Source organism: Falco rusticolus, chromosome 4 (assembly GCF_015220075.1).
Source record: "Falco rusticolus isolate bFalRus1 chromosome 4, bFalRus1.pri, whole genome shotgun sequence".
Lineage (NCBI taxonomy): Eukaryota > Metazoa > Chordata > Aves > Falconiformes > Falconidae > Falco > Falco rusticolus.
This window is the reverse complement of record NC_051190.1, coordinates 49140721-49164583: the sequence shown is the minus strand read 5'-3', so window position 1 is coordinate 49164583 and position 23863 is coordinate 49140721. Positions and strand designations below refer to the sequence as shown.

Below are 23863 nucleotides of genomic sequence, written 5' to 3'. Positions count from 1 at the left end.
CTTGGATCTTTGACGCCTGGTACACAAAACTACTTTGGGTTCGCTTTGCTGAAATGTGAGGAACAGGATTTAGGAGCTCACCATTTCAAATTGCAGGACAACAGCGAAAGGAGAAACCTCCTGCCCAGACCTGGAGCAAACGAGGTAGAAAAAAATACCTCTTTTTTATGTATTCCTGACCGGTCTGAACAAGAATTCAAAGTCTCAACCCACAACACCCGAATAGAAGGCAAGAGTGCTGCAAACCTTAAAATACTGGAAAGTAACCCGCAGTCCATTATTCTTATCAGAAAGCATAGGCATTTCAGAAAACTTGATTACTGCACCGCTTCGACAAAAACCTAATTCCTACATCAGATTAATACCTTAACAAGGACTAATTCCCAACAGTCGTCTTTCGACAAACCTGCCAGAACTGCAAGCCTGCAGCAATGTTCTCAGTATCTTGCTCAATTTCTTCTCTAGGTTGCTTCAGCTTTTTTTAGACAAAATTTCAACAAATTTGATTGTCTTAAGTGCTTCTGACTCCTTTGCCAATAGAAAATCAACATCTTGGTTGCATTTTTTGCACAAGGTGCTTTAGGTCCTGCCTAGAGTGGGTGTGACACACTGACCCAGATTCCAGGCTTAAGAGCAACTGCATTGCCAGAAAATGATCTACTCGGGAAGAGCCTGAGCAAGAGGAACAACCGGCAGGCGGAAGAAAGGACCAAGAAGGGTAACACAGCTCCACTCCTGTGGCTCCAGAAGCGCACCTCAGCAGAAGTATCTATGCTCAGCTGCACCTGTAACTAGCTCAAACTCCTCATCTGCACAGAGAGAAGTGGGGGGGAACCCCAAAGTCTTCACTTAGGTGGTGCCTACCTCATCTCACAGCCATTTCACACTCTTAAACCAAAACTGCAACTGAAAGGAGCGGCAATTTAAACCCTAAATTAAAGCAAAACCCAGCAGAAATCCAAGCTAGTTTCACATCAGCCTCAAAGTAACATTAGACAATTTTAAACTCTCCCATCTCAATTTTATCCAGTTCTGTCTGGAAGCTACCGCTCCAAACCCTACCACATACACCACAGCCAGAGCTGCACTGCTTGTTTTGCTAACACAGAACCGAGAACGTGGAAAACTTCATATGAACGTCTTATCTACAACACAAAAACCCACAGAGGCTCATCAAAATCCTCCCCACTACTCTGAACACGTATCGGAAATTGTGAAGGCACATCAGAACACCTCAGGAAATCACCTTAACACAGCATCAGCTTCCAACCTGGTCTTCTTAGGCTGTATTCAAACACAGTCTTTATAACAAACAGGTTTAGGAAACAAAAGAACAATCCTGTATTTTCCAAGAAACTTGGAATTGTGGCTTGTTCATGAGCCTTCTAAAACAGCAAAGAAAATAAAGAAAAAAATTTCATTGAAGGTCATTTTTGCCATGACCAAGGCACACAGTGACCAAGTGAGGATCTGATACTACACAAAAATATTACAACAGAATACAAGTCTGTTCTCCTATGTCAGCAGCCATCCACTAAGAATGTCATTGAGGAACTGTTTAATTTATAAAAGAGAATAATTTACTCCATGAAAAAAACTAAGTACTTTAATTAAGCCATGGTAATAAGTGACCATATCCATAGGTTGTGAGAAGAATGAACACATTTGGTCCAAAACAAAGATTTAAAAAAAAAAAAATCTTACTAAGCAATGGTCACATTTACTGAAAAATACTGAAAATGGAAAAACACCTTTCTCATCCCATGACGATTTAGTACTGAGAATGCTAACATGGCATTAGTATCACTAAACCTATACAAAATGACACGATTTCTGCCAATATTCTGCAGTATTCAATGATTTCAGTTTGCTAGGGCATCAAATGGACAAATCATCTTTGATTCTTAAATAGATTACAAATACTTAAACAGTGTCTTCCACGTCCACAGAGAATCCTGATGGCATCCAAATATATTAAGCAAATCCCTCGCTTGCAGTGACATATTTAGCTGTCATCCATCTTTGATATTAACAGATGCTATAGTGCAAGTAATGCTGCGTATAGCATAAGCAGACAACGAATGGACAGACAGTAACAGGCGCTGCAAACCCTTTTCAACAGCACACAGCAAGACATTAAAAAGAGAGCCAGAAAGGGTGGAAAATTCACCGTTCCGCAGTTCTTCTATATTGCCTAGGATTAATTAAAAGGAAACAAAGTTTCTAATTCTTCTGACTGCAGAGAGATTTTCATAACTTGTTAACCAATGCATGGTTGTCTCAGCCTGCAGCAAGACTGAGTTATTATTTCTGCTTACATGTGAACTTCCCTATTCATTGAAATTAGATGTAAACTTTGAAGGCTAATTACAGCTACCTGAATGCCAACACATTGTTTATTGTCTTACAGCTGGACATCCTAGTAGAAAATAAGAATACATAACTCCTGATAAATGTACAAAAAAAACCCATATAACTACCATGCTTATCCAGCACGTCTGGACAAACTGGTTTTTCCAACTCATATGTAATTTCTCAAGACATCTTATATGAAAATAAGTTTGACTTATATGAAAATAAGAAGTTGTCTATATTTTTTGTAATTTAGAACACCTTGTGCCCGCACATCTGTAAAACCATCACTTGCATTACCCGGTAAGTGACAGGAGTTGATGGTACGGCTAGAAATAGTTTTCACTTCATTTTGCTCCAACAGTTCAATTTAACAGGCCGGCAAGTAGCTCCAAGCACCGTGTTTGCCTCAGACCAATAACCAGAATTATCTAAAGGAAATAGGTGGGATTCTCCCTCAAATTGCATTTTGCTATCAACTTCTCATCAACAGCTGATGAAACCTCTTATGTATGTAAGGTCTTAATTAGAGAAGCCCAAGTTCACCCTGAAGTCAAACTCTGAATGTCAGACCCGCATACTTTGCTCTTTCGCCCATGTGTTCAACTTAGTGAGAAAACTACAGTCTTCACGTACAAGGCCTTTATATCTAAGCTTATATATACACACACAAAATATATATCTTTATATATATTTTGGTCCCACCAGATGGTCGAAGGAATCATCTCTTTTCAGAAAAAGGAGAAAGAATAATATGTTACTGAGTGTTGGACAGCATCCTCCTGTCAAAAGATGTTTCAGTGAGTGTCTTATACTTGAACATTAGCTCTGGAACAAGGAATCAAGTATATCCACCTACATATACTTTGCATAGGAGTAACTCCTACCACTAATGAGAAAAAACCAGCTGTCGGTTCCTTTTGGCATTGGAGGAGTCAGTCTACCTGCCTCAACTTCTTTCACTTATTACAGGGGAACTTAAGAATTAGGAACTTACTGTCAAAAAGCAATTACCCCTACATACTCCAACAGTTATTTTACGTAATTGCTGAAATGTAACTGTAAGTTTTAAAATCTAGTCTTGACATTTCTAGTGATTATGTGAATTTTTACATATCAGGAAAAGGAAACGGAAGAGAAAAAAGGAAAAGTTTGTAAGAACAAAGTGACTTACTGTGTATGAAAAGGGGGGGAAAACTATGCTATTAGGTTTCTGATGAACAGAGTTCCTTGAAATTAACTCCTTTTGGTTAAAGGAAACAACTTTGGAAGGGTCAACCTTGATGTAATACGGTAACGTGTTTACACCACCCCAGTACAAAGACAACAGAGTCACACAGCAAAAATCCAATGTTCTAGGCCTTAACAGCAACACAAAAACAGCCTGTGCCCCTGCACAGCACCCATTCTTTACAGCTGCTTTTACTAGAAAGAATGAAAGTTAAAAGAACGGGCATAAAAACAAATCTAATCTGTGAATGTAACCCTTTAAAACAAAGCAGTCCAAAACAGCCTTTCTGCCAGGCACCAAGCTCCTAAGTAGCTACACAGCCCATCTTCCAGGAGCAGCAGAAGCACCAGCTTTAAAGCAAAGCCAAGTGCCACCTTTGGCTCAGGGCTCCCCTGAAGAGTTTCCCCTTCCACCACACGCTACATCCCAAAAGAGCCGGATGCATCTTCCAAGTAATTCCAACTTAAAAAAAAAAAAAAAAAAAAAAAGAGTGCAAACAGAACAGCTAAAACCCAGGGCAAGCCACCAAAGCTTGACCGGACAAACCATTTCTGCAGACCACAACAGTTTCAGAGCCGGTCGTCTCACTTTTCCAGCCTGCAACGTTCATGCTCAAGACAAGAGTGAAGGGAAGGACCTCCACGTGCAACTACGGGCCTTTCTGTTGGCATCGGGCTCGTTACAGGAAAATTAAAAAAAAATAAACCAAAACAGAAAAAAGGTTAGGTTTGTCTCTAGACTCTGACAGCGTCTGAAGGAGAAAAAATAAATAAAAAATTAAAAATAAAGAGGAAAAAAAGAACCGCACAGCAGCGCCCTGTCCCTGCCAGCAGGTCTCGGAGATCTGGGATAAGGGAGATCCCAGTGGAACCGCGGCCCCCCCTGCGGGGTCCAGCCGCCATCGCCCGGCCGGAACCCGCCACCGGCCGCGGGGCTCTGCCGCCCCCGGGCACAACGACCGCGGCGCCCCGGGGCGGGGCAGGGACCACCCGGGGCCTCCCCACCGCCAGCGCCCTGCGCTCACACCGCGCCCAGACGCGGAACCTCCCGCGGGGCCGGGGGGGGGGCGGCGAGGGGCGCCCACCGCGCCGCCCCGAGACAAAGCGGGCGGTGGGGCCGCCAGGAGCGGGCCGCGGGGCAGGGCCACTCCGCCGGCCGCACAGGCCAGTGGCGGCGGGGCCGCGGCCGAGGGCCGGGCCGTGAGGAGAAGGAGGAGGAGGTGGAGGAGGAGGAGGGCCGGCCGGCGGAGGGAGGCGCGGCGGGGCCGCCGTCCGGAAGCGAGCGGCAAAGCCGGGACCCCCGCCGAGAAGAAGCGGCGGGGAAGGGGCTCAGACCGGGGAGCGGCGGCGGGACGGAGCCCCAGGGGGGCGGGCAGCGCCGAGCTGCGGGGGGCTCCGGCGCCGCGGGCCCGGGGGTGGAGCTGCGGGCGGTGGCAGGGCCCCGCGGGGAGGGAGGGAGGCACCGGCCACCCCCGTACCTGAGCCCGGCGGCGGTCCCCGGCGGCGGCGGCGGCCCCGGGCTGCCCGTCAGCGGAGCGCCGAGCGGCCCGGCCGGAGGGGCAGAGCGGGAGGGGGGCTGTGAGGAGAGCGCAGCGCCCCGCGGCCAGCACCTGCCGCCCGCCTCCTCGCCCCGCTCGTTGGCTGCGGCCGCCACCCCCTTCGCGGTGATTGGGCGCATCGCCGCTGAGAGGCGGCGGCTCCCGCCCGTGGCGGAGCCGGTAACTGAACAACAAGACAAGAGCGTCCGTTGATTGGAAAACGCTGCCGAGTAACGGCCCGCCCACCGGCAGGGAGGGCAGCCGGTCGCTCACGCGTCGCTCAGCGGCTTTCCGCCAATAGAACACGGCCTTTGGGAGACGGCAGTTCGCCCTCAGCTGCTATTGGGCGAGAGAGAAGCAAGGCGGGCTTCCATAGGCAGCGCGGGGTGCCCGTCAGCGCCCCACGGCTCCGCGCGCCGGCGGGGGCGCGAGGCGGTGAGGACGTGAGGAGCCGCACAGCAGCGCGCGGGGGGGGGGGGGCGCTGCGGCCGCCCTGCGCCAATGGGGCGGGCAGGGACCGCCCCGCCGCCCCCCGGCCGGGTCCCGCCTCAGCCCGCCCGGCCCCCGCGGCATACTCCGCTGCGCCCCGGGGGTGCCCTGAGCGGCGGCACAAAGGTGCTGGAGGCGGCCAAGGTGGCCTAGAGCCTTCGGAAGCGGGGGGTCCCAGCCCGGGGCTGGCGCACTCGGGGGGCTCCGGCCCCGCTCAGCGCACCGGGCCTGCTGCGGCCCCGGCCAGCGCCCCCCCGTGAGGGGGATGTACCGCGGCGGGCCCAGCTCGCCCGTGCGGCGCTCGTGGGGGAGTTGGCGGAGCCACGTAGCCCCCCGGTACCTGGAGCTTTTAAAAAAGAAAACAAAAGGGAGCGACCCACCGGCTGGTCGGCGCGGAACCGCCTCCCCGGGCCGCTCGGAAAGCGCCGGGATCTGCCAGCGCCTCGGCCCAGTTCGGCCCCCGCCGTGCCAGGCTGCCATGGCCGCCCGGCCTGGGCCGAGGGGCCGGTACCTGTGCCCCCAGCACCCCAGCGTCCCCGCAGGACACAAACTGGCTGCGGTTAAAGAAACCCTGAAAGCCTGCCAGGAGAAAGAACTATCAGGGGTATTTTTTAATTTGCGCTCAATTAAACTGCGCAGACCATAGATTCTGTACACTTGCTGGGAAGCGAGATGGGAATTCCCAAAATAGAAGATCCTTGGGTTGGGTTTTCTGCAACATTGTAATTCTTGCTTCCCCCTTCCTTATCCACGAAACACTTTACCAAATCACACATTGGATATTTACTCCAGCATTTCAAATCTCAAGCATACACAAGCATGTATGGGAAACGAAGCACCATCCTACTAATAACCTCCACCGCTAAACGCACAACCTCTTCGTATCCAAAACCACACAGAAGCTCACCTGACAGCAGCAGGATTTTCCTAGTAGAACTTTAGGCTGAGATCTGCAAACTCCAAATTACAAAGCATCGAATTAGCAGAGAAATTCTGATTCGTGCTAAACAAACGCTTAACGCTCAGAACAGTCTGCTGAAACTTACCTAGGGAAACTGTTTTCCAAATAACAGCAAAAACAATATACTAAGGAAGTCATTGCAACAGGTTCTGTCAATTTAAATACACACACACTTCCTCAGTTTCACCCCTCACCCCAAATTCTTCCCATCACAATACAGAATAAAGAGTGGAAGGACATTTTCAATTAAATACCTGAATTGAGTGTTTCACGTTAACTCTAACCTTCAAATAAAGAGACCAGATGCCTAATTTCACAGCTTTTGTCTGCAAAATGCCTGTATGTTTTCTTCATTTACTTCATCTGCATTTGTTTATGAAAATGTCAGGGTTTTAATTGATTTCCCTGGTTTGGTAAGTTGATGGAGATGCTCACACTACTTGCTATAAACACCTCTCATACAATGAATGACACAGCGCTTCACAATTCTGGGTTTATTCATTAAACATGCAGACAATTCCAACTGCCAGTCAATATTTGCATTTTGGTAACCTTATGTAAGTTACGCCCCAGAGAGAAAGAGATTTGGGGAATCTTTGTTCTTTTAGTTGTACATCACACCTGCCTTTCACTAGAGCCTAGAAACAACTATTTTGAGGACGAGAATATCAAATTAGTACTTTACCCGATTTCTTTGTAGTGAAAAATCATAATGAAAATAATAGGCCTTAGAAAATAAAAGGCTTAGCATAATGGAACAAACACAAATTCCTGCACAAGCAATTAGGTCTGGAAACCTGCTTGAGATAAAAAGGAGAACAGTCACTTTTATCTGAAAAGATATTTATTTTGAGAACTTCAGGTTGCACATTGTACAAAAAATTGACAAATTCAGCAAAAAACACTATAAAACGTATTTTTTCCCCTAACATATTAACATTATAATTTTAAGAGGGTAGGAGTTAAGAGAACCAAAAATAGGCATATTTGTTCCAGTCTGTCCGCAGTAAAGTGTGATTAAAAAATTCCCTGTCTCGCTGAGGTATTAAACTGCAAACTTTGGTAATGTTAGAAAAAGAAAACCCATTCACAAAAGTATGCCTTCTCGGTGTCATGTACAATAAACAAAATGTTTCCTAAACAAAAAGAAAAGTCAGAAATGCTTATTCTCCATTTCCACGTAGAAGCGCAGTAAATCAAAGATACAAAAAGTCATGTTACCATAATACAGCTAGCATTAGGAGGAAACCTGAAAGTTTGCAAAACCATGCTAATCATATACAGCTACAGTGTTATATTTTACTCAAAGAATAAAATCCGGTTGGCAAGTTTAAACAATTCAGTGCTTATGAAAAATATATATATGGTGATTCAGAGCCCAGTCTTTCAGAAAAGGACAAAAGGCACTTAAGAATGGCTTTAGTATATTCCACAATGGCATTTCTGGATAGAAGACAGCACCTGGCTGAACAAATAGTTCCCTAATAAGAAAGAAGTCCAGCTGAGGTAGTACTTCATATTGCTCCAGCTACTTGGCTATATGCAAGCAGCTTGCTTTATTTTTTTTTTTTTCCCCCAATATACAAAATTAGCAGGAAATGGCTTTTGATAGGTTTGTCAAATGTATAAAAAACAGTTCTCTAAAAAAAAATAGTAAATACTCGCAGTAAAAAGATCGTAAGCCAGGAACCATCTAGTACAAACTGAGCATCAAAATGCTGCCAAGGTCATGCCCTTGTCTACCTTTATGGCCAAATCCTTAAACATTGAAGATTGTTCTAGCAACCAAGCCATTTTTTGGAATTTAAAAAAACAATAAAAAAAGAGGGGGCACATGGGGCACTCTGAGAACTTTCATGATCATTAGCAGCCTTACCGGAAGCACTTTAAGTCCGCTAGAAAATATAAATTCTGTGCTAATGAATGGCAGTTTTGAGGAGGGGGAAAAGAAATAATGCAAAGTTCAACATTTAGAACAAAAACAAAATCCACAAACATACAAAAGGATATTCCTTGAAGTTTAATATTTTAAAAAAAAAAAACACGGAAGACTTTAAACTTTTAGGGGTCTGGGAGAACACGGACTACTTTTTTTTTTTTAAATTAAGCCCATTGACAACCCATTAATAAGTCTGAACAAAAGAAAGTTAGAAGTGCTTTACAGAATCACCGTCCATTGCCATATCCAGGGAAGAGCTGAGTTAGAATGGTCTGCAGTGTTTCGTTCAGTTGCATGGTGTAATTTTTGCCAAGATCGTAGCGGCAGGCGGGACAACTGTACACATCAGCTTTGAAGGATCTATCCAAACAATCCTGGTGAGAACAAAAAGAAGAAAACTACTTGGTTAAGAGAGATGTGCAGTGTAGCTTGTTCTACAAAGCTGCCACTGGAAAGAATGAGATTCTTTTTATATCCCAGTTCACCCTGGTGTTGACAAGAGCTGAGAAAGACCAAGAGCAACGCAAGGCTGGCAGCGGGAGAGAAAGCTTCCTTCACTGCGTGTAACAGCACGTGCACTTCAACAGAGCCCATCAGTCACTGACACAGCATTTAGGTACCTGGTAGAGGTATTTCATTCCATTATGTTTCTCAAGATCAAGAGTTCTGCAGCTGTCAAAGACTGTTGGAACTTCTGCGTAAACACTTTGCAGCATTCTTCAAAAAGCAAAACAAAACCCCACGCACTCCGTGACACTGCCGAATCCATAGGTGCCACCTCGCAGTACCACCGAGCCCACAGAGTTGCTCTCATCATCTTTTACAAGAATCGGAGAGCAGCGACACAATACTGGAAAACTTTCTTTAAAGCAGACTTTTCTATGCCAAAGAACTTTCATCAAATCACAAAGTTTTCACACATAAACCTGACTTGTGCTAGAAGACTAAAGACTCACAAAAAACCCAAACAAACCAGCTCCCCAGACACCCCCCAGCTTCCTCTCACCATGAAACGAGTCAGCTCAAAGCTTGGCTCAACAGAACTCTCCAGGAGAGTTGTACCAGCTGCTCACCTTGCACACATTGTGCTGGCATACAGTTGTGACTGGCCGAAACACAACCTCCTGACAGCAAATACACAAGAAGGCCTCTTCAACTTTATTTAGGAATTTCTGTAAAGAAAACATTTGAATTAACTTATTGCCACTACCCTCTGAAAGATACAGAAAAAACCAAACCAAACTACCACCCCATGTTAAATGCAAGGGATTACTTTAGCTACAGAAAGTTTTTCTACAAAGCTTAACAAGGGAAAAAAATAGTCATATTAAACAAGTTCTGGTAACTGTCTTCTTACTGACCTCAAATACACTGTTTTAAAATTTATGCTGTGGATGTCTACACTAAAAAAAACATAAAAAACCCACTATAGGTCTGAGGCTGTTTCTTCAATGCAGCCAAAAGGTTTCTGTCTAGGGATAATACAGTAGTTTGTTGTCACTTTATTTCTGCAGAAATAAAGCATGATATACCGGTCCATCTTTAAGAGCTTCTAGTACTTCATTCCACAGTTTTTCATTGGCTTCATCACTTTTTATAAGAGATTTTTGCTGAGGTGTCAGCTTGTATGGCTCAACTTTAGTTTTCTTTGGAGTGCCTGTAGGAGAGTTGATAAGTTTTTCCTCCCCACCTGAAAGAAAACACAACTTCCTAAACAAACAAACAAACAGTAACCAGAAAAGAGCAACTAGGTAAAATGCACAAAAACCTACAGGGCTTTCTATATCCACTTGCCTACTCCACAAACCTGCTGATTTCCTTTTCCTCTTTCCTTTCCCCGGGGTATCAAACTCATCATCTCCATTATTTTCTTTCTCCTTATCTTTGTTTGCAACAGCTTCCAAATACCCTTCCGGATACTGCAGGAAAACACAAACCAAAAATATCCAATATAAACACGCCCATTCACAGACAGACTACTTCAGGTCAGAAGAATGACCCACAGAGAGCTGCTCCAGGGGTTCTCTATTTTAAGCAATAGATCCCCACTCTTATGGGGCACTTGTTCAGGCTATAGAAATTCTATACAAGAAAGTGAGTTTGGTCCATTTAGCCTCCTGATGTAAGAAGTGCTTTCAGTCTTGTGGGTTGTTTGTTTTCCTGGGTCCCCCTCGGTGTAAGAGGGGCTGTCTTGATTCTTACGCAAGGATCATCCTCAGTAAGAATGTAGAATAGAAAGATTCCTGCTGTCCCTCAAGGTAACCCTGATGATGTTCCAAAAGAGTACCTGCATCGTAAGGCCAAGCTTTTTCATCCTGTCCTTTCCTTCTTTGGTCCAAGGAGCAGGTTCTTCATCATCCCTCCTAAGCAGGTAACGCCACACTAAAAATCCAGACTTCCCTGTCTCAGGCCAGTATTTCACAACCTAAAAAAGTCAGATGCAAGTCCATCAAACTCTATAAAAACCCCTTGGCCATAACCAAATTATCCTTCCCTAATTCAGTACGTGAATTCAAATCCTTCTTACCTTGTATATTCCATCATATCTGTTCCCTTCTACAGGAGCATATTTACTATGTTTGCCTCCTTTTACATTCCTCACCACTCGGACCGGCTTTCCAGCCCTCCAGTCCTTGGCTTCAGCTCCATTTTTGTCGTTGATGGGGGCACTGCAGTTCAGAGCCAGAGCTCTGGAAGAGAAAGTCCAGTCAACTTAGTGTATTTACCAGGCAGAACTCTTCAGCATCAGAGGCAGGATAAAGCAAACCTTGCATGGTAAATGAGCTACTAAGAAGTAATGAATATAACTATACTATTTTACTCAGAGCAACACGTTGATCCAGTTGAGTACAATACCAAGAGCAGCAGCATACTGGCACTGTGCTGAACCACAGCAACAGCTACCGAAAAAACTGGAAACCACGGCCTCTCTGCAGATACTGGAGCCCCTTCTGAATCCCTTCCAGAGAAAAAGGATGTAGCCAGGCTTTTTTGTTTGTTTGTCTTAAATAGTTACACTTTCAAGTATCTTGCATAACACCAAGAACTCTGGGAGACAGTAACTAAGCCTCCTGAGTGGGGACCACATGTTAAATATGCTGATTATTCATTACATTACCCTAATGTTAATTGCACAGACCACCTCCTCCACTCAAGTCCGCACAATTCTGAACTGTTCCTCTCAAAAATAAGAGTGATCTGGTCTGCCAAAGGTGAAAGGTCTTCAAGAGAGAGTGTGAAGACTTTCACGCTAATTTACTCCTCTGTTCCTTAAGTTTCAGTCAATATCAAACGTGAGACTAATACCATTCACAGTACCGTTTCGCTTATAGCGCAGCGTAAGAAGCATTTCCATTGTGAAACTGATCTGCAACCTACACCACAGATGATACCAAATTTTGACAGTTTTTTGACTTAAGACAGTTTCTTTTGATACAATTTTTCAGGCTGACAGATTGCCAGCTACCAAAGTTAGGAACGAAGTGCGAATGCTGCTAACCTGTTCATATTGGTGAGTTTTTGATCACAAGACTGTTCCGCTGTGCGTTTGTTTCCAGAAAGATCACGCCCTCCGCTCCCTGTATATGTGAAGGAATTTCCATGATCCTGAAATGTATATGGATGGTTTCGACACATTCACAAAAATAATTCAATAAAAGCAGAGGAGTCTTTTAAATCAAGTAGCTTTTTGAGAATACCATATTAAAGGGAAAGATACTTCCCCTTCTTAAGCTTGCAGACTCATCAGTTAGCCCGTGGTCCTCCCTTATGTCGCCAAGAGAGAAGAGTCCGGGTGACAACTGTTGTGTTGTCACACATGTAACAGTGCCAAGGGGCCTCTGCCAAGGGAGCAGCACTCCCCTCGCGCAGGATCAGCGTGGAAGTGCAGGGGCATGTTCCAGATAAGGATAACCTAACTCGTGCCTCAGTACTTACACCGTTACATGACCCTGCAGTCAGAATTAAGGCTGAGCATGGCTGCTGCGATTCGTGGCTACCTGTTCTACAAGAGTTCTGACAGGCATTCGGGGTAGGGGGGTGCAGGTGAGTAACGCACTGGTGAGCTGCAAAAGGAATGAGTAGCGGAGCCTGATACAGCCTCAGCAGGGGAAGATTTGGCTGGCAGAACCACATGGGATACTCAGAAGACGGGCTTCAGTCCCTAGTTCTGTTCTAAAGGCTCCCGTGACACGCAAAGCTCTCTGGCAGCATATACCATGAGACTGTTCAAACTGAGGATGTGACGGAAACCCTGAGAAGGCAGCTAAAGACTCCTGGATTAAAAGCTGACATATGGATATTAAACTTAATTTAGATTATCCTGTTTCTCAAGTTGGCACATATTACTGGATCATAGTTTGCCTAGTTGTCTTCTGAAGAACATCAGTATCAGAGAAGTGTCTGATACAAAATGTTAAAAGTAACTAAGGCCAAATCTTTGTTTTAACGACAAGTGGATTTGGTTCTCAGGCGTAAATGATCAAGATTCACTTACTATGTCATCTTCATAGCCTCCTGCCAGAACCAAGGAATAGGCGCCATCGTTACTTCTGCCATGAATACCTGCTACGTGGGGCCTGTGAACACCAGATTCGCTCACCTGAAAAAAAAAAAAAAAAAAAAAAAAAAAAAAAAAAAAAAAGCAGCTTGCTAGGCAGCTGCTGTCAACAGGCTACAAACAGTATGACTACCCATTGGTCTTGGAACTAAATGAACTCATAGTACTATTTCAGATTCGGTTTGCATCTATTACAGAGTGACACTGTGTTCTCGCCACTATCCTCTAAAAAGCTCCAGGCAGAAGAAAGAAAAGGAAAAATGGTTTTAAAAAATAAGCCATTGAATATTTCAGTAAATTGAACACATAGGGATCTTTTCGTGGTGAAAATTTAGAGCTTTCTCACTGAGATTGCTTATTAAAAAGCTCCCAGACTTTAAGAATAATATAAATATTAAAATTAAATGTTTGCATAAGGGGATTTTTTGAAAGAGTTGTAATAGCAACCTTCACCTAAGGTTGCTTTCAAGGTCTCAACCTTGAAAACAAGGTCTGGACAGGTCAGTGCTTTTTCTTCCCCAACCTTCTAACAGGATGAGAAAATCTTCTGTCTAATATGTCGAGATATTAGAGAGACACCCTTACCAGGAGAACAAGTGGGAGATACTACGCATCTCCAGGAAAAACTACTGGAAACAAATACATTTGGTTTGGGGTTTCCGAGTTACCAAAAAAAAAAAAAAGCACTAAAGAAAAAAAAAAAGAAAAAAAAAACCAAACACCCACACTCAAAATGCCTAGACAATGCAGCATTAGTTATGGAACACTTGATCTAGACAAAGCCAAATTCTTTCCTTTCTGCACTTACATATCCAGTGATATACACTCCAACATTAACTGTTTCAGGTTTCTCGTAAGAGCTGGATCATTCCCATTTTCCCCTGCAGCAGCTTGGGCCAGGATTCAGCTTCATACCTGAACTCTGAACTTCCACATGGTGCCAACGGGAATCCCAGGAATCGGTCCATAGTGGTTCGAGGGGACAATGGTACATTCCTTTGTGCGACCGACACATGCCATGCCCTGTTTCAAAGAGCGAGACCAATCAGCCAAGAATTACAAGGAACTAAACGCACACTACTCTTCAAAATAAAACGGCTTTTGAACTCACCTTGCCCCAGTCTCTCCGCGAGGATGAATTAGCAGACGCCATCTTTTGTTTCTTTTTACTTTCTTTTAATTTCTCTCCTGCTAAGACCACCTCACTCGCATCATTTCGACATTCAGGGCAATACCTAAAGTCAGTGGTTAACGAAAATTAATTAGTAGCAACGCCTTAAACTAAAAAATAATTTCCTCAAAACATACTGAGTTGTTATCTCACATTTCCTCATGTGTAACTAGAGCAAGACAAACAACTCTCCATAGTGAAATTGTATCTGTATTAGCTAATGTCCTTACCCAATCTTCTAAGCCATTGCACATGTGTCAGGAAATCAGCTGTTATCAAAATTGTTGTATAAAATGCTGACACAGGACACAAAACAGTGTATTTCACTACCTATCTGTATAGATATAGATCTAGATGGTGAAATACAGCTATCACCAGAAACATGTCCTATATAAAACAGTATATATCACCAGCTTAATATGGTGATGGGGCCTGCAGACGACCTGTAACTAACCCATAAAAAACATTACACAAGTTAAGCCTCCTGGCATCAGGTCTGCGTTTGGTTTATGGGTAGTTCCACTTCTCTTCCAAAAGGGATATAGATCCCAGCACCACTGGGTTTAAAACATACTCTCACTAAACTGATGCTCAAGAAAAGCTATGAAGTCCTACCAAAAAACCAACCAAAAAAATGACAGAAACATCTCTTCACCTTGTAGAGTCATAATATTGTCACCAAGGGCAGCCCGAAACCCTAGACCTCACTTTCTGCTCCTAATTACACTGTAAATGCGATACCACACACACATACTTAGAACTTACCAGTCCTCATCATCTGGTATGCTGCTAAGGGGGGGGTTGAGGCAGTAGATGTGAAAAGCCATATCACACTCATCACACATCAGCTGCTTATCTGGATCTTGTTTACCCCCACAGATATGGCAAGCACAAATTCTGCAGGTCTTGTTCGGGTTGTCCTTACAAGCTTTACACACAGGTCCACTTTGTCCTGTTGGCAAAGAGAGACCAGAGCCTATGTCAGACTCCAGAAAGTGCTGAGACATGTGTAGCTACAACTCCTTTCACCCTTTCCAGCGTATCTTGGCACTCTTAGACCTTTGATCCCCACAAAGACAATACACAGAACATCACAACGTAAGACAGACAATGCAAGAACTATGCCACAGACTCACGTTTTAATGGGCAGGCACTAACTGGACAAGCACTGCCTGGTTCTTCAATTTTATAAATTTCATCCACTAATGTAATTCTGCAGTCATTCAAGGAATCGCCAGCTTCCCTGTAAGAAGTTGTTGATAAAAGGAATCAGACTCTGAAAGTATCATACAGCATGAATTCACATGCACGTCAGTAACAGACTGGGCTGGTATTAGTCCTTCATCACAAGAAACCTGTTAAAGCATCACACGGTCTGGGACAGTGGTATGACAGCACCACAATTAATTGCATTTTCATGCAATTAAAGCATATCCCTCTTGTCTCAATGAGAATCCAGGCATTTATAGGATTCCAATTGTCATTAGTGACTGTTCCTCCCCTAAAATATATTTCAGCCTAATTCTTCTCATATTTTATAAAGTTAAAATCACTGTGGTGAGAGGACAAAAAGAGGAATGTTCTGGCAAACCTGTGAAACTTATCTGAAACTTTAAGAATTATTATGTACTTCCCCTGCACCCCGAAGTTGAGAGTCCCTCATATGTAGCCTTGTTTTCTCCTTCAGGAGAGAACTGGAGTAATTTTTCATCATCTTTATAAAGTGAGGGTTCAGTATACTGGCACAAAATATTACACCAAAGGTTTTGTAAAACCGCTATGGATAGCTAACACAGCAAACTATTTTTCACCTCTTGGCGAACGTGGGGCTTTACATCCTCCCAGCATTACATCCAATTCCTCCAATGGAAATTAATGACAGGTACAATCTGACTCAGTCTGTCGCCCAGAAAGGACGGTCCCGCTTCTCACCTCTCCCCAGCACTTCTGTTACACGAGTTTTGTTGCCTCATTTTTTTCAGCAGTCACCAGACCTCATGAAAGCTTAAGCAGAGTTGGGGAATTCAATTTATTCCATGTTATGAATTTGCTTACCCAAGTAATATCTTTGCATTTATCTCTTTGATCATTTTTGTTTCCCTTTTTTGCAGAATCTCTGCATCGTACCAAAAACCTCTCTCTTTTGGTTCATCGGGATTATAGTTGACCATCACCACCTGTCCTACTTCTAGCTGGTGCCACTTCAAAATAGTCCGTGCGCGAGCCCGTACATCACTCGAACTCAGTTGTACAACTCCATTCTCTGGATAACTTGAAGTAGAAGGGAGGCGTGGAAGGACAGAGAAGAAAAATCAGTTTCGACATCATAGTTTTTGCAAGTGATAGGTTTTATACAGACAGGTCAATTTAAGAACTGATGCCATGTGACATATAAAAAAAACCATCAACAATAAAATCTCCTTCTCCCACACAAACATAGCCGGAATTGGGCAGTCTAACTCTGCTGCTATTGTATCCCACTTAAAATTGGATAACCAGTGTATATTTCTGAAACCATGATTCCAGCCCCCTGGAATGCCAGTCAGAATTCCAACTGTAAGAGAAACTTAAAGAGTTAATCGGGCTCAGTAATGTAATTACTGTGTCAACCCCATTCTGTTTTACCTTGTGGATCTCTACAATAAAAATTCCTATCACATCGCCATCCAAGTATCTTTAATAGCCAAGAAGATAACAAAACTCACTCTTCGTATTTCACGTGATATATTACATCTTCTTCAGGAATGGCTGTTGGCTGATCGGGATCTGTGCAGCTGTCCACTGCTTCATTTGTATGCTTTTTTCTGGTTACATTTACAACCTGGGCTTCAAACCACGCTCCCATATTCGTATCGCGAGCGTCAACCAAGTCATTGATCTACACAAAGCAAAGCATACAGCTCACCAAAGTGGATTTTCAAATTAAGCATTAATTTCTGAGTCTCCTTGAAGACTTAACCATCTCAAGAGCTTCACCATTACCAAGATATTTAACAGATCATCTTAAAAATTAAGATTTCCTTTGCCTTCCTGATCCCATTGGACACCCCTATAGTCTTCTCAGGCTGAACCTCTAACAGAGGCTAAAAAACCATTCTACACCCACGTGTGTACAAACAACTTTCTTATCTAGTATAAACCATTATTAATTAGTCTATAACAGGGTTTCAGAACTGTCTTGCTCATAGGCTGGCAAAGACATCACTAGATCTGTAATAAAGTCCATTGAAACAGACAAAATGACTCTGAACAGCTGGTTGAGATTTTCTTTTGTTCATTCAAGAAAGTTCAAGCTTTGACAAATAAGTGACTCCTCCAAGCAAAAATATTGGGAAATTTTTTTAAAATCAAAACAGGCACTCAGAATGCTTTTCTTTTTTTTTTATTAATCAATTAATGTATTGTAGTTTTAGCTAGGAGGATAAAATGAAAAATAAAATATTTTGACCTACAACATGTTGCATTTAATTGGTTTGTGGGTTGGTTGGTATTTTTTTGTTTGTTGTTGGAGGGTTTAAGAAAAAACAAAAAAAACCCAAACTATCTTTCTGTCCCCATTGTGCGGATTTTTAGAAATTCTCAACTACAGAGAAACAACTCCCCTCCCGAAGCGCAGTTTTAAGTAACCATAGGGTTTTTTAATAGCTCACCTTATAGAGGCCAAATCCCGGGTCAGTCCAGTCGGGCTGCGCAGCTGTGCTTGGCTGTCCCTCCAGTTCCATGGCACCTTCTCCATTGTGAGAGCTTTTGTCAGATTCGCTTTGGCCTGAGCCACAGCCAGAGTCTGTGTCGGAGAGTTCAGAATCCTTTTCCTTACTAACAGCAGGAAGCACTGCTGGGCTTTGTCTGACCAAGAGCTGAACAATATCATTCAGTCCAACGCTGTAATCAAAAAGGGAGTGACCATCTTCCATCTACAGGGAAAGCATCAAAATAATCTGGTTATTTCATTCAGCGGAGGTCTGCCAATTCAAAACCACCCATCGGGGTGTAATTCTCTGTGCGCCAAGACAGACCACATCGCTTGAAAACCATTAACAAACAAGGAACTTGGCAGTTCTTCAGATTCACAGTTACTTATAGATTGTTATTCTTACTATTTCAAATGTTCTTTTTTCAACGGACTCTACAAGCTAGAAAAACAAGACTCCCATGCTGTGGTAGACTTGCTACCCAGACAAAGCCACAGCATTCTAGGAGATCTGAAAAGGTTTGCAGCACATTCCCTAGAAATATCAGTTCTGGGAAGAAAGACTTAAAAGTAACTACAGATCCTCTACATTCCCATCAGGATTTAAGGATCACACCGCATTACCTACAGACTCAAAAGGAAGTTCTTTCTTCCTTAATTCAGACACATCCCATAACACAAATGTTAACGCGGACTGGCCTTTATATTTTGATTGTGTATGTTCCAGATTATTGTTACAGCATCGCTCTGTTAAATGTGGCATCAAGTAGAAGCCAAAGAGTTAATCACCTACTTCTCTCTGGGCAAGCACACAATCTTTCCATTGAAAGTAAAATCAAAAAAGATTCAGTTCAACTTGAAACCACCCAAACATTTCTCAGTGTAGCCAAGCATGTCCTAATTTCACACCCTCTCTAATTTTAAAAGTCTGTTTCACAAGTCTGGCATTGAGTGTTAGTCAAACCAAGATCCTACCCCTGCAGAAAGGAAGAGAGGCAAGAGGGCCAAATAGGTCTCTCAATTACCTTTCAAGAACTCTGAGGAGCACTACCCTTTTAGAGTTAAAATGTAATACGCGAGACCACAGTGCAGTTAGAAGTTTAGACAAGCTTCCACCACATATTTAAGGTCTGACTAAGAAATTATACAGGAAATGATCATCCCCTTCCAGTCCAAACCACCAGAAAAAGCAATCCCCAGAGCTTTGTTCTCTATCAGCGGGAAACAGAGCAAAACCACAAAAATTTACACTTCACAGGAATCACTATGATAATTCAACTCTGATTTATAGCATAAAATGGCTATGGAACAATCCCTGGAAATCTGACTGTACAGGAAGTGATCTGGACTTTCTCTGGTTCAGAGATGAAAACTCATCGAGTCACACAGAACAAACCAGGAATCGGTTGTTTCTTCTTAACAAAGAAACAGTATCACAAATAGGGGATCATTATCACCAAAGAACACGAGTGACAACAGGTGCAAACAGAAATGGAAAGGCAGAGAACATGAACAGGACATGAAACCACAGGAGTTCAAAGGACAGTCTGAAAGAAGCGCCAGCATCAGAGGAGGTACCGCTAACAAAGGAGGTGGGGTTTTGCTTTTTTGTTTTGTTAATTAACAAGTATTGTCCTAACAGCATTTTAAAACAGTAACTAGTAAGAATTTGAACATTTCAAATGATTCCAAAAGCCAGACAAAACACAAATGAGCACAGCAGAACAATGACTAAGAGAGGTTAGATCACACCGGATAAATGTTTCTGTCTAAAACCACGCCTAAATCAAGAACTACTGGAATTACACAAAGAGGAATCATCTTTGTAAGGCAAGCGCATCCTTCCTGGAAAAAGTTACCACTTCCACTAAAAATCTGTTTAACCTTAATTATCTGCACAGACTTCAGCGCGAGCCAGGCTGACAGTTGGTGTGCCCTGGGCCAATCCTCCCTTATCGCTTTATCTGCGACCACAAATGGGTAATTACTGCACCCGAATCTACACTAACACAACAGAAAGGAGGTGACACGAGCCCTTCAGAGATGCTATGTATTCCTACAAGCCTTTTTTATTACTGCTGGTACCCAAGCTTGTTAAACTAAAGCTAGTCCAGGTGTGTTTCCATATCCTACAGTCACACCTGCTAATTATAATGCACAGCTAGTTCGAGTCATCTTAAAATGGAGGGAAAGGTAGGGAAAAAAAATTACTAAAGATTGTCTAACTCCACCCATCTCAGAGCATTCCAATTGCAGGCTAAAGCAGCCCGCTATTTCTGAAATAAATTTCTTTAAACAACCAACCACCGGTTCAGAAGTTTCTTTAGCATGAAGGTTTCACAGTGCAGTGCTACACAGGATACGGAAAACGCATCTGAAAACGGTTTCGGTTGTCCTTAATACTAACTTAGATACGTTATTAATTCACGCAGAAGAAAACTGTTGCTGTACAATTGTGATCGCAAACATACTGTCGAGAACACAACATATACTGCTGAGCCACTCACTATTTTACAGCAAGTTATGTACCCAATAAGATTTTAATGGAGGAGGAGAACTTCAAAATCACGAGCTGCTATCCCCATTTACAAAGAAAAATGGGAAACAGGATCTTTACAGCTTTTGTAATGGTAAAACTGGCAAGGCTCAAAATTTTAAGCCCCCAAAACCCCTGGTCATATCTGTATTTTCAAAGACTTCGCAAAGGCGGTGTCAAGGCAGAAAAGCAACAGGCTGGACAAAAAATAAGAAAGAGGAAAAAAAAAAAAAAAAGCTTTACAACTACAAAAAAAAGCCCACTTGCTGACTCCTTGCAGACCCGCCGCCTGAGCGGCGCGGGCAGCAGCTCCGGGAGTCACTAGATGGCAGCAGAACCCCCCATTTTCACGAAATTAAAAAAAAAAAAAAAAAAATTAAAATAGCCTTCCCCAGCTGGCGGGGACAGGGCTGGCGGGGGCCGCGGCTGGGGGCCCCCATCCCACCCCACCCCGCCGGCCCCCGCCCCCCGTTGGTCAAGGGCTGGTGCTGTCAAACATCCCCCCGCCCCGTTGGTACCTGCTTGCCGCGGTAGAAGAGCCGTTGCCGTTGGGGCTCGACACCGAAAACCTCGTGTATCCGTAGCCGCAGCCCCTCCACCTTGGTGAGTTTAGAAAGCGAATCCACACGGTGGGTCTCCTTCCCGTCCATGGTCCGCACCTGGATCCACATGGCGCCGGTCCCCTGGCCGCAACGGGAGAAAACAAACCGGGTGCTGAGCGACGGAGACCCGTCGAGTCCGGCCCGTCGGGCACCGTATCAATGAGACCGCTCAACCTACCGCGCCGGCCCGGCCCCCGCCGCCCGGCCCGCCAGCCAGCCGGCCGGCCCGCCCTCCCGCTCTACCCCCGCCTCCGATTGGTCAATAGCCCGGCCGGTGTCAGCACCGATTGGTCAGTCCAGTTTTAACCCAGCCCCTCCCACGCTGAGCCTAACGGCTTTGGTTGCGCCCGTGCCTCTCTGCCGCCTCGCGGGCGGGCGGCGCGCGCCAACTGTATCTCGCGCCACAATTGAAACGTTCCCTCCGCGCGACCCACCCCCCCTCCCCTCCCCAAGTCTCGCGCGATTATGCAAATGAAAGCGGGGAAAACGGACCGTCTTAAAGGGGCCGCCACAGCCAGTGGCCCACACCGCTGACGCCGCAGCCCGGTGGGAGCTCCCCGCGGCGGGAGCGGGGGGGGGGGGAAAGGGCAACCTCACCCCGCGGCGGGGGTTGCTTTCGTTCCGTCGGCGGAAAAAAACGGGGGAGTGTCAGCGACCCCCGCCAGCGCCGTTCTGCATCAGCCCCGAAAGCCAAGCATCCCCCCACCCCCGGCACCGCCGGTCACAATCCCCTCCCGCTGTCCCGTGTCGGGACCGGCGGGGCCGTCCCCTGCCACAGCGGCGCATCCCGGCACCGGAGCGCTCGCCCCCCCCGGGGAGCGGGGCTGGCGGCGGGAGCAGCGGAGCCGCGCACCACCCCCCGGCAGCTGTCACCGACTCGGTGTCAGCCGCTCCCCGCCAGCACCCCCACCCCGCGCCGCCGCCATCCCCCCCCTCCCGCTGCCGCCGGCCGCCCGCGGCGCGGCGGGACTCACCGGCGTGGCAGTGCTGGAGGCCGGTGCCGCGCTGCGCCCCGCGGCCGCCGCCTGCGCGCTCCCCGGACTTTGGAGTTTGGCGCGGAAAAGCCCCGTGCGCGGCGGGCGGGTGCCCATTGGCCGCCGCTGGCGGGAACGGGCGGGCGGGGCGGGGCCGCCACCACCTCCCGAGACCGCCGCGCCGCTGGGGGGGGGGGGGGGGTTACGGCTCACCCGCCGGAACTGGCGCCCCCCCGGGGGTGGCCCCGGCGATCTCGCCGGCCCGGCGATCTCGCCGGCCCGGCGCCCCTCGTTCTGCTGCCCGGAGTAAAACCCATTCCCCCAACACTCCCGCGCCGGGGAAGTCCCTCACCCTCCGGGGCCACGGCACGGTGCCGTTATTATCCCCAAACCCGGGTGATTGTTGTAAAAACCGGGTGACGGAGACCCCTGCGAGCAGCCCCCGGGGGAGCGGAGACCCGAGGGATTCTCCCTCTAATAGCCACCTCCTCCCCGAGGGGTCAGGTACCCCAGGAGCGCCAGGCCCTGCAGCGATGCAAATAATCCGAATAATCCGGATAATAACCCACAAAAGGCCTCTAACCCCCCAGGCTGTTAGCTCTGGGTGGCTTCTGGGGCTAGTGTACCGCCCTGCTCCCGAAACGGGGCCTGGGTGCCACGGCAAGGCCGCGCGCGTGGCCGCAGGAGCTGACAAAAACGGCTGGTCCAGGGGGATGTTTGTCTCCAAAACTACTAACGGTACGAGGAAGTTCAAAATGATAAAGTTTGCTTAAAGTGGCCATCGGATGGAGGAAACTGTAAGTGGGGGATTACCAAGTGAGTGCTGAGAAAAGTCAGCTTCAAAAGTATAAAAACACAAAAACTGGTGGTTGGAGGTGGAGAGATTCCGGGGTGGGAAAGCGGGAATGGCGGCGGGATTGGCGCTGCCGGAACAGCTCTGGTGACACTGCAACCTGCCGAGGCCCCGCAGAGCCACTGTCCTGCCTCTATGGACAAAGGGAACATGAGGCGCGCTGAAGATAAATGCAAAACAGTGTTTCCCGGGTTGTCCCCCCACCGCACCCACAGAGCTAACCTCTCCCGCTCAAAAAATGCAAAATCTGAGGGATGCAGCACCCTCCCACCCCCCTGATTTGCAGACTGCTGTAGGGAAGGCATGCAGCAGGCGAAAGCCTCCTAAAGCAGCGTGCACCTCTGCCTTATTCCCCTCCTTCCTTGGGGTCTGTTGGGGATCCCCCAGCTGAGCCACAGATCACCGGTCAGAAGTCGCTGGCCGAGATGAGGTTAGTACCAAAGGTTAGGCGTGTGTCAGGGCACTAAAGCCTTGAAGCTGACCTGCGACCTGCAGCAGTCAGGCTTCATTTCCTCCCAGATCCAAAGGCTTTGCCTTGCAAAAAAAAAAAAAATTTTTCCCCCTTTTAGGTGTACTAGAGTCTTAACCTTGACCGAGCACAGCAGCAAACCCTTCCTACAGGCTGAGAGGCTTTGCAGATGTTACAGACCTAGCAGGGAGCAGGGGGAAAGGCTGAGCGTTGGAAAAACCATTTTCACTCTTATAAGGACAGGGCAGACGTCTAACATGTCTCAGGTTTGGATCTCCCAGCCTCAAGCTCAAATTAGTGCCGTTTAACAGCATACCTGGATCCGTATTCCATCACCCGTGCCAGTCCCATTGCCAGAGGAGCTGAGAACCCACATCCCCCACAACTTCCAGATGCAGGACAGTTTAACAACAGATTTTACCGTTTTGGACTATTTCGGACCGTTTCAGCATCACTTACACCTCTATAGAAGTGCCAGAAGAAGGTCAAAAAAGCCACTT

General features: G+C 46.0%; 2 protein-coding genes across 4 annotated transcripts in view; both read right to left on the bottom strand.

Annotated features, from left to right (window-relative positions):
- The window catches only part of KDM4B (lysine demethylase 4B), a 90986-nt gene extending 85769 nt beyond the window's left edge, over window positions 1–5217 (bottom strand). For all 3 annotated transcript variants that reach the window (XM_037385131.1, XM_037385132.1, XM_037385133.1), the window contains exon 1: window positions 5061–5217. The gene's annotated coding sequence lies outside the window, so the exon portion shown is untranslated. The remainder of the gene's footprint in view (window positions 1–5060) is intronic.
- A 2179-nt stretch (window positions 5218–7396) lies between these two features.
- Window positions 7397–22125, bottom strand: UHRF1 (ubiquitin like with PHD and ring finger domains 1). The gene is made up of 17 exons (XM_037382673.1): window positions 22042–22125; window positions 20984–21148; window positions 17889–18152; window positions 16944–17116; window positions 16294–16509; window positions 15375–15481; window positions 15004–15190; window positions 14179–14302; window positions 13983–14090; window positions 13005–13109; window positions 12009–12115; window positions 11037–11199; window positions 10797–10934; window positions 10317–10428; window positions 10042–10199; window positions 9583–9681; window positions 7397–8883 (listed from the first exon to the last, which is right to left on the bottom strand). Exons 2-17 carry the CDS (start codon window positions 21134–21136, stop codon window positions 8737–8739), a joined length of 2361 nt encoding a protein of 786 aa, XP_037238570.1. The 5' UTR covers window positions 21137–21148; window positions 22042–22125; the 3' UTR covers window positions 7397–8736.
- Between the last annotated feature and the right edge of the window lie 1738 nt (window positions 22126–23863).

Coding starts and splice junctions, on each gene's coding strand:
- UHRF1 (XM_037382673.1), bottom strand. CDS start 21,136: ATGTGGATCCAGGTGCGGACCATGGACGGGAAGGAGACCCACCGTGTG. Junction 16,510..16,943: donor TATCACGTGAAATACGAAGA/GTGAGTTTTGTT, acceptor TTCTACTTCAAG/TTATCCAGAGAATGGAGTTG. Junction 9,682..10,041: donor AAGCTCTTAAAGATGGACCG/GTATATCATGCT, acceptor TTTTCTTTACAG/AAATTCCTAAATAAAGTTGA.